The sequence below is a fragment of the Cylas formicarius genome, unplaced genomic scaffold (assembly GCF_029955315.1).
Source record: "Cylas formicarius isolate icCylForm1 unplaced genomic scaffold, icCylForm1.1 PGA_scaffold_10__41_contigs__length_53128322, whole genome shotgun sequence".
Taxonomy (NCBI): domain Eukaryota; kingdom Metazoa; phylum Arthropoda; class Insecta; order Coleoptera; family Brentidae; genus Cylas; species Cylas formicarius.
The window spans coordinates 42,291,035-42,301,355 of record NW_026844214.1 but is presented as its reverse complement, the minus strand read 5'-3'; the positions used below and the strand labels follow the sequence as shown (position 1 = coordinate 42,301,355).

General features: G+C 37.6%; 2 protein-coding genes across 3 annotated transcripts; both read left to right on the top strand.

Annotated features, from left to right (window-relative positions):
• Nucleotides 1-1,573: 1,573 nt before the first annotated feature.
• On the top strand, nucleotides 1,574-2,413 carry LOC132701798 (uncharacterized). The gene is made up of 2 exons (XM_060670042.1): nucleotides 1,574-1,625; nucleotides 2,060-2,413. Exons 1-2 carry the CDS (start codon nucleotides 1,575-1,577, stop codon nucleotides 2,411-2,413), a joined length of 405 nt encoding a protein of 134 aa, XP_060526025.1. The 5' UTR covers nucleotide 1,574.
• A 1,010-nt stretch (nucleotides 2,414-3,423) lies between these two features.
• LOC132705988 (trypsin-7) lies at nucleotides 3,424-9,338 on the top strand. 2 transcript variants are annotated; one of them, XM_060677024.1, is made up of 7 exons: nucleotides 3,424-3,702; nucleotides 4,241-4,460; nucleotides 4,514-4,701; nucleotides 4,908-5,044; nucleotides 5,115-5,361; nucleotides 8,779-8,922; nucleotides 9,158-9,338. In XM_060677024.1, exons 1-7 carry the CDS (start codon nucleotides 3,594-3,596, stop codon nucleotides 9,283-9,285), a joined length of 1,173 nt encoding a protein of 390 aa, XP_060533007.1. In that variant the 5' UTR covers nucleotides 3,424-3,593; the 3' UTR covers nucleotides 9,286-9,338. The 2 variants fall into 2 exon arrangements, with proteins under 2 accessions (XP_060533007.1, XP_060532999.1); XM_060677016.1 differs by having other exon boundaries at nucleotides 3,424-3,708.
• The last annotated feature ends 983 nt before the right edge of the window (nucleotides 9,339-10,321 follow it).

Below are 10,321 nucleotides of genomic sequence, written 5' to 3'. Positions count from 1 at the left end.
TCAAAAAGGCAATTCGGGCACTGTTCGCCAAAAATATATTTTTCCCACACCCGTCTGTAAAATACCTAATTACACACCGATCTAGCGTGCGGGAAGTGTCACTTTACCACATCAGTTTCATTTCCCATTAGTCCGATCAATTTCGGACATTTCCGGGATTTTACCGCACGAATTTGGGAGCAATCGGGTGTTTTCGGAGAAAAAGTATAGTATGCAACACGTTCGCTAAACTTTTTAACTCTCTGGTTTATTAAAAACTCGCTCCGCACGTGTCAAATAAACTTGTGAGTCAAATGCCGTTTACTGCACTTGTTGCATAATATACTATTTTTCTATTCCCTACTCTAAAATACCCAATTATGCGCCTAGGAGGCTTTGTTAAACATCGTCGACTTCGAGTTTTTCCGGTTAGGAGCATATGACTGCGCAATCATTTCAAATCCCGTTTACAACCAACGACAGGTTTCAGTTTCGATGGGGCATTTTTTCAAAATATGCCCAAATCTCGTTAATTGGTGTTTAGAAATAAAATGGAGCAAAGTGCAGGTTTGTGTATAAAATATAGAGGCATGCGCGTAAAATCATTCTCTTCTCTACGAAAATATCAACATCGCCCGAGGCCCATCAATTTTTACCGTCCTTGGGACACTATATTATCTAGTAGCTATATGGCTTTGAGCGATCGGATGTTTTTGGTAGACATTGACTGGACGTTTGTTAGTTCTGATGGTTCTACATCTGTGTTGTACTCATCACATCACTCGGTGAATGCCGCGCCGGTTGTATAAAAGTCATAGTAGGCAACATATTTAGAAATATCTGCAGACATTCATTTATTAAACACTTGACCTGCGCGTGCCTAAAGAAACTAGTGACTGATTTATTATTATCCTTCGAGCAAGACAATACTGAACTGTGAACTGTGGGATCTAAATCAATCAAGGAAACTGTGCATCGATCGAGTGCAAATTACAATGACAGAGTGCATCCTAACGTTCTAGCAAACCAGTTAAATAGGCGCGATGTCAATGAAATACGTAGGCAGAGAGTGTTGCCATCGGACATAATTACAGAAATCAGATAAGTATAGCCTTTAGATCACATAGGCAAACAAACTTTAGCTGTAAGATTTGGATTAATTTTTAATGGAGATCATTCACAGGAGTGATACTCTACGTGTCTTTATTCCTTCTATTCGAAACAAATGCTCGTTGCCCATAGGTCGGATTGCAGACTCTACTAGAAGTTATAAAAAAAGAGTTTCATTTATTTAACTCGTTGAGTAATATACCATTAAGAACTGAAAATCATTTTGTAGTGATGAATAAAACTGCATTGAAATTTGTTTTTTTTGTAATTTTTGTTAGGTTTATTTTTTCTTTTTTGGAATTCCCGATTAGACAATCATTATTATTTCTAACTTCCTATATCGTTGCACTTCCGCGCTATACCTTTGTTATGGGTATAGACCACGTAGCCTACCAAAACATTTAAAATAACTATTACTCGCTGTCAGCTATAAAATATAGCGTATTAATAAATCTTCCACATTCTAAGCAATTGATCCAAGTAACATGGCAACGAGGCTGGTTTTATCATTGTTAGTGGTGCTCATCGTAAGCGAGGTAATCTGGATAAATGTTGTTAACCCGTGTATTTGTGTGTATGCGTATTTCACTACTTCTGTACATGCCATGTGCAAAAACACCGCGAGTGTCGTATCTGGTTGTAAAGATTCATTTCATTTTGTCTTTGTCCTCCAAAATTTTGTATAGCTCTGTAAATTTCGCTTATTAATTGTTATAATTATTAATATTAAGTGAACTATATTATGTTTCCTTATATTGGCATATTGATTTGTCATTTTAAAACAAAATCAAATTTTGTTAAAATCAGTGGAAAGTCTAAGAAAAAATTCAAAATGTAGATGAATTTCATATCTTCTAGCGATCCAGAAATATCAAAAATCGAAAAGTCAGCAGGATATTTCTAAATTCAGGCAATCGTGATGCTCTATGTAGTAACCTTTATCTAATTATTTATTTGTGAATTTTTTCAGGCATCTTGCGGTTACTTGCGGTACCCGCCGACGTGCCCGAACCTGCCGCCTCCGCCACCACCGGCCTGCGCCCCCTTGCCCAAATTTATATCTGAAAGCGCGGTGAACGTGCCTCTCCCCGTACCTCAGGTCATCCCACTGGGCAGGTTCTGCAACTGTCAAACCATTGCTTTACGTCCGTCGTTGGTCGCACCGCCAGCTTGCGTGACGACGACCCCCGCCCCCGCGCCGACGCCAGTTCCTTGCGCTCCCGCGCCTCCCAGCATAGCATTACCCCCCCAAGTTCTCCAAGCGTTGTTATCGAACTTGTACCCAAACCCTTGCCCCCCCACTCCCCCGCAGTGTAGTTATTAAAACCGATCGTGAATAAAATTGAACAAAAATTTTGCTAAAAGTTGGAGTTTTATTGCTGCTGCTGCTTCTGCGCATGATATTTATTTTTTAATAAGATCTGAGCTGATATATATATTACAAATTGGTAAATTGACGTTCTAATAAGAACATGGAAATTTGGAAATTAAATCGAATTTAATTATTTATCGTAACGTCTCAACTAATTCTGATTTGCTTTACAACCATCGTTGGTACTGAAGACAATTATCAGCTTCTGCCCTAAGATGTACTAATGATCAATTTTTAAATCAATTTTATTGGTAGAAGAGTTGATAATGCTTGTTGCTTGGCCGTAAAATGCTAAAGTATGAGTCATCCCATTAAGGTTGCATGGCGTTTATTTATAATATTAAAAATATGCGAAACTGGATAAAAAAAAACACAATTTAAAAGCTCTATATTATTTTAATGTTTAAAAGTACAAATATGTAGAATAGATGAACATGGTCTAGAAATTCATATAAAAGTGGTGTAACTAAATTCGGGCTTGCTTAGATAAATGAATAACTAACCTGCCCTGCAAGTGTTCACCATAAATCTGGAAAAAAAAGATAGTAACACTGGAAACACAAGGCACTATTTTTATTAAATACACAGTCTCTAGTTCGAATAATTATGCCACGCACATAAACAATTATGTAAAAAAATAATAAAAATATTATAATCTTTCACACTAATTCTGAGGTTGGTACCAACAGCTATACTAAGAACCCAAACGTCTTCGCGAATCCTATTTCTTTTAGTTACCTCAATTAAAACGTATAGACCAATATACCCTACAGCGATCGACATTTATTTTCCCATTCGTGATGACTCATTGATTGTTTGCACTCTTCAACACCTTGTCGCAGAATACATGTTGGCCCAACGGGTTTGGTCTAACCAAACACACGCGTGTATTGCTGGTTGCGGGCCACTACGCCAGTAGTTTGTATTTCAACGGGTTTTTGTGTGAAAAGTAGGACGTCATCTTCGACGATCGTCCCGTTACCTTTCTGACCGGTTGTTGTTTACCGTTGGTCCGCCGAAAACAACGCGTTAATTCTGGCGCCATTTTAGTTTTCGTCGCAAAGAAAAAAATATGAGTTGGGCCGTCGAAATCTAGTCATCTTGCGGGAAATTTTTCGAAAATGCGCGAGAAATGCGCCTCGTGTACTGGGTGTTTCTGTGTCATTGGCACGTGGCTATGGCATTCTGGGTTGACTGGAAGTGGTTCGGCGGTGCTATCGACGGCAATGACGGTATAGGAGGTACCGGTAACAGAACACAGACCACAAAATAAAAGCGCCATTTTTGTCCCAATTGTCATTCTAATACAACTTTGAATTTCTAAGCAAGAAATTTTTGATTTTTAGTTTGGTTATATTAATCATTTTTTTAAAATGGGAAACGCCTTATGATTTTCGTGTGTCGTTATTAAATAATTCTGCATACGGTTTTCATAGTCGGATATTTTTTTATTGAATATCCGATTTTCATTTCCACTAATTTGCGTTCCACGAAATTGAGTTACAAATACAACCAAAACTAAGCAAATAACGACTTTTTGGTTATTTCTTCTTTGTTGGTTTAGTTGAAGTTGATCGCGAAACATTTAATTCTACCTTACACAAGTTGATGTAGTTTGGCTATTAGGATAAAAATGACAGATGTTCGCTATTTTTTTTATGCGCACTGGACTGAAAAGCATTATTTACCTTCCTCTTCTTTTCCTCCTTATTTACTATTGACTAAGACTACTAGAATCGTTTTCCCAAATTTTCCTCATATTGACGTCTTCTGTTTCAGGGAGGGTTTTTGTTACGATGTTCGGCTATCCGGCAAAATGCGAACGGCAAGGGTTGTCACACCCGTGCACGTTGTCATTGGCGTGCTGGTTTGTCGGAGGATCGAGCCAGGAAGGTTGCGGCGCATCCGCTTGGCTGGTAGCGTGCTGCGTTACGTCTCGGAATGTCCATCATCAGGATTACGCCGCTAAAATTATCGAGCAGGACGCAAATACCATAGAGTACGGTAACGAGTGAGCGGTTTAAAAATTTGTATTGGCGAATACTTTTTTAGAACTAGGGAATCACCTGGTGTTGCGATACAAAGAAGACGTGACATCATTGAGGTCGACGACTTTTGCGGCTTATCGTCAGACAGGACGTTGAGGAAGCGGATTGTGGGTGGGAGTGAGGCCGATTTCGCACAGTTTCCCTGGCAGGCCTACATTAAAATTCGGGCATTCCAGTGTGGAGGCGTTTTGGGTGAGGAGAGGGGGGGAAGCAGGATAAAATTTTACCTTCTCTTGTAATCAAAGCCAATAACGCCACTTGGAAAAATAAAAAAATGTTGTTTAATTTTTTTCTTCTTTTTGCATTTTTATCGAGATAAAAAATAAGAATTTCTTGATTCAAAGGAATTATATGTTGAAAATGATATTCTTAGACACCTATAATTATATCACGTCCAGTCTCCAGAAATTTCGTCGCCACCGCAGCCCATTGCGTCCTATCCGCCAGAATGACGGACATTTTGGTCTATTTGGGTGAACTCGACACTCAGGACACCGGCAAAGTGGAAGAATTAGCACCGTCCGAATTGCACAGGGTAGGATTTTTTTCTACACAGTTTTCCAATCGCCGAGGTAGCAAAATTGTGATCTAAAGTTTCTTCCAAGGTGCGGAGGGTAATTTTCCATCCGAAATTTCGATACAAGGCGACGCAACCCGATAGGTATGACTTGGCCTTGTTGGAATTGATAACGGAAGCGGGCTACAACTTTCACATCTCTCCCATTTGCCTGCCCGACGAGGACCTCAGCCTCGCAGGAAGGGTAGCCGTGGTGGCGGGTTGGGGTAAAATCAACCCCGCGAACCACTTGGTTGGAACAAACTTGTTGAGAAGCGTTGCGGTACCCATTTTAGGTGAATATTTGCAATTGCTGTATTTATATACTAACCGAATTTCTAAAAAAAGTGTTTGATAGGAAAAATTGACAAATGATCGGCAAACGTTACTTTTGACAGAATACATTAAATATCTCATAACGTTAATATAACTATAATAGTATATTATGCAATAAGTGCGGTAAACGGCATTTGACTCACGAGTTTTTAGTAAACTAGTGAGTTAAAAAATTTACCGAATGTGTTGCATACTATATTTTTTCTACGACCGTTAGTTTTTGGGTACATTTTCTCAAAACAACACGAATACATTCCCTGATATGACCGTCACAATTGACAAACGTCAAAATTCAAAGCGTGGGAAATATCTCCGAAAATATCCGATTGCTCCCAAATCCGTGGGAAACGAAACTGACGTGGTAAAGTGACGCTTCCCACACGCTAGATCGATGGGTAATTGGGTATTTTACAGACGGGAGTAAAAAATAAAATTATTGTTATATTTTTGTCAATAGTAAGAAAACCATACAGAGTCAGCATTTATTTGTCACTGCATATTTCCGAATTTTATTTTTCATACCATTGGAGATATCGGTAGGGTTTGCGGAATAAGCAGAGCGGTTACGGAAGTTGGGTTAAAAACAGAACCGGAGTTGATTTGTGGTAGTCTTTTGTCACGAATCCAGACTTTTTATGAAGAATGTCAAACAAAAGTACAGAAATTTTTCAAAGAAAGTTCCACAGGCTACTGTAATACTTTTTACAAAACTTCTGGATTCCTGCTGCGTCGGTTTTTGGTGAGAAGAAGTTGCTAACGTTTCGCCAATCATCCTGTTGACTTCTTCAGAGCTTGACTGAAACTGGATCGCATTTTACTCTGTACCTGCTTATATATTATATATATTATATGGTATATACATACTGTCTCCAAATAACGGATTCCCATATTGATGACAGGTAAGGACCGCGGTTAAGATTGTTAGTTTGGAATGCTGTAATCACCTGGCATGTCAAATGGAATTTTGTCTTTGACGGATCGAAGATGAGAGATTTTTGGACAAGTGGAAAATCTGGTTTTGACGTTATATTTCTTTAGGATTTTTGATATGTGGTCAGTGTTTTAATTCTGGGTTCAGTGACTCGGGCAGAGATAGTTTTACGCCTCTGTAAACAAGAGAGTTGATTACCAATGATTTTTGGGCTGGATGGTGGTGTCACCATGCATTAAAGGTTCGGTCTGTGTGCGTAAGTTTTCTGTAAACACAATGACCCAATGTTAGGTCTGAGTTTCTATTAATAAGAATTCCTAAAAATGGGAGGTTGTTATTAGTTGCCAACTCAATGGTAAGACGTATGTTGAGGTGTATAGAGTTTAAATATCTAAGAAAATCTACAAGTGACTCTTGACCATGGGGCCAAATAACAAAAGTATCATCGACGTAGCGTTTCCATAATTTTGGTTTTAGATGAAAGGTATCGAGAGCTTTCTTCTCAAAGGCTTCCATAAATATATAAAATTCTTCGAAAATCTAGTTCCTCTTTACTTCGAGAAAGAATTCATAAGGCTCTTCTGTCTCTATACCTTTAAATTGCTTGCCTTGAACATGGTTCATGACAAAGCTTTAAATCTTCATTTATCTACTACCCAAAATGACCTTCAGAAATTTTAAAAACTAACGTCTATACTAGGAAAACCATCAAACTCTTCTCAACCTCCAAACACCATAATACATGTATCATCGCACTAACTTTCAGAAACGGAAAAATTAGGTCTTTCAAAAGGTTCCAACTTCGTCATTGCCCCACGTATTATCCCAAAAGAGGAAATTATTTCAAATGTCGAGTCTATCCTAAACAAACAGCCATCTCAAACAGCTAATGAAATTCGATTTGAAATCGCAAAAATTCTGAAAAATTCAAAACCTCCTAAATCTAATATTGGTGCGCTGGTACATATATTACAGTGTTTGGAAGTTGAGAAGAGTTCGAAGGTTTTCCTAGTATAGACTTCAACTTCAACTTCAAGGTGTTGAGACAGAAGAGCCTTATTGATTCGGGCATGACGAATTCTTTCTCGAAGTAAAAAGAAACTATAGAGAGAGAGAGAGAGCAAGTGTTTTCTCGATTTTGTCGCCGTATTCCTCTACATCCCTGATGACTTTGAGGTTGACTTTGTCGGCTGGAAAATCTTGATGTCCACATCCTTTTGTAAGTCTTTAATGGCTGCTTGTTCGGCCGTAATGGTCGTCCTTTTTCTTCTCTTCTCCAAAACAGTTCAAACTTTCCATCGAAACCAGTTTGACGATAATGACGATCTAATGCTGCCGCGCAGTCATAAATAATAATATTTATATAATATTAGATAAAATTCTGGAACATGTTATTATCTCTAAATTGAATGAAAAAATAGCTTAGGGGAGGATGGGGCAAGGCGGCGTACTTAAGCTTTTATTATTTTTTGTGGCTTTTAAACATTGTAGCGAAACAGATTATCGCGGGTAGCGGTTTCTATATTTCTATTTGCTGCTGCAAGTTGAATTATAATTTAATAGATGGTGCCCCCACGATTAAATGATTATCGTATCGAGCTCCAGGCGATAAAGCCGGACACAATAGTTCTTATTTTTCTAGATCTTGTGTAATGTGAGATATTTTTCATATCGAGAGAACCAGTGGCCTGTTATATCCCCGTATTGTGTCAATACCCTTTACAGGACGTTTGCCTGGTCTTTTGTTAAGGTAGATCGGATATTTTTGTGTTTAATAAAAAACAGACGTTACTGATTAGGAACTATTTTTCTATCGATTAAAAAAATTGTTATTTGTATTTATTTTATAAAATTTTCGAAAGCTCTGGCTTTAGGCTAAATCCCTAAAATTATCCAAAAAATAACACTTTCAATAAATTAGTTATGATTCGGTTATAATAATATGGAATAGCATTTTTTAGAATGTTTAAGCGGTCTATTTTACCCCTGGTATTTCGCAAAGGGCTAAAAATGTACAAATAAACAGAATTTATAATTATTATAAGAAAAAATGAGAAAAAAAATTCCACCCCTATAATCCGTTAATGACCAATAAAGTAACATAAGGATGAATTTTCAAGGGACCAAAAAACTGGAACAATCCGAGCGCTCTGAGCGTCAATTCATACCCAGAAATCTGATACACAAACACTACATCTGTATACAACAACTAATATTTTGGCACGTCCACGTTATCACCACTTTGATTTTTAGAACATTAATTCTCTTGAAACTGGAAAATATAAAACATATCGGCGCCAACTACACATCTACTACAAATCTTACGCTAATCGCGAATTCTTCTTCTTTTAGTACTAGGGATGCTTTCCTCCGCACATCTACTTTTTAACGGGTGGGCGGGGTGCCCAGGGTGCTTTATTGTTAACGTTTATACCGAGTGTTTCAGACATCAAGGAGTGTATGGCATGGCATAAGATCCGACAAATTACGGTGGAGCTCCACGACGAGATGATGTGTGCGGGGCATAAACTGGGAAAACACGACGCGTGCCTGGGGGACTCGGGGGGACCGCTGATCCTTTTGAGCAAAGGTGAGAATGACAAATAATATTTTAAACATTGAAAAAGAGAATAATCACTTCATTCTTTTTCAAGTGTATTTTCAAAATTGCGAAATTGACATTTGAAAATCAGCTTTAATTTAATAACACATTGATAGAATTAACTCGGTGTATCTATTATCCAAAAAACAACCGGATGTAAGGACGGCTCTGATGTTGGAAACATTTGGGCGTTGCACCGTGAATAATGCGGTTTTTATTTCAGGGAGGTGGACTCTGGTGGGGATAACTAGCGCGGGATTTGGCTGTGGGGAGCCCCACCAACCCGGCATCTACCACAAGGTCTCGGTCACCGCCACTTGGATTAGGAACGTCATCCAGGGTCGCCGATGATTTTATTTAATTTAGTCCATGCGTTTACTTGCTGTTATTGTAAATAATACAAACATTTCATTGGCATTTTGCAAAATTTGTTTGGTTTGCAACAATTACTTCGCCCTTAAGCCCTATTATCAATCAAATTGAAAATCAAATTAAAAATAGATATAGCGTGACTGCTATTAGAAACTGGTGAGACAATAAGTAGTTCACATTAACACTTTTTTTTTTCTAAAGAATTTAGCTTAAATTTATTTTGTTGCACTTTATGTAAATGTTTTCTACGCTCCCGGTATAATCACGGGCATTGTGTAAACATCGACTCTATTTTTTTGGTTTTTCCATCACCTAAAATGTATCAGTTTATCAAATAACAGGCGGATGCGCAAGGCGAGATTTTTCAGAGATATTTTTTTAATTCAGTTGGGAGGAAATAGCCAAAATTGGTTGTGTTTCCTTAAAATATCAAATTGCAGTATTCTTTTTTTTCTTCTATTCCATTCTATTAATAAAAAAAAATTACTCTCCCTTTTATTCGATTGGTCATGAAAAATCGAAATGTGGGAAAAAGACAATATCATAACCTACAAATTAGTTTTTTGCTACTAAACTAATATTTATTAAAAAATAATAATAATGGAGGACGTTAACCAACTTGCGTAGTGGTATATTAGAATATGCCGACCATGGAGGATGGTATAAAAGATTTTTTTTATTTAGATTGAGAAATCCTCTTGTTCAGTTTGTTGTGTTCGAAATCATATTTTTTTGTTCGGTGCTGATCTATCTGTTTATTGGTGGAAATGCTGTTGAATACAGATTTTTGCTTTCCAGAGAAATTTTTGGGTAATAGATATTTTAAAATCTCCCAGGGGGTTGAAATTTTTTCTTTTTTCAAACAATTGTGGCAGCGACACCCTAAAAACAGTTAAAATGGAACTGAGGTTTGAATCAATAATCGAATTTTCTTTGAGCCACGCGTGTTCATTTGTGCTCGACTTAATCGAGCAATCTATTTCAACCTTCGAATCGTGTTGAAGCGAGAAAAAAA

Coding starts and splice junctions, on each gene's coding strand:
- LOC132701798 (XM_060670042.1), top strand. CDS start 1,575: ATGGCAACGAGGCTGGTTTTATCATTGTTAGTGGTGCTCATCGTAAGC. Junction 1,626..2,059: donor TGGTGCTCATCGTAAGCGAG/GTAATCTGGATA, acceptor GAATTTTTTCAG/GCATCTTGCGGTTACTTGCG.
- LOC132705988 (XM_060677016.1), top strand. CDS start 3,594: ATGCGCCTCGTGTACTGGGTGTTTCTGTGTCATTGGCACGTGGCTATG. Junction 4,461..4,513: donor CAGGACGCAAATACCATAGA/GTACGGTAACGA, acceptor ATACTTTTTTAG/AACTAGGGAATCACCTGGTG. Junction 4,702..4,907: donor CCAGTGTGGAGGCGTTTTGG/GTGAGGAGAGGG, acceptor TATCACGTCCAG/TCTCCAGAAATTTCGTCGCC.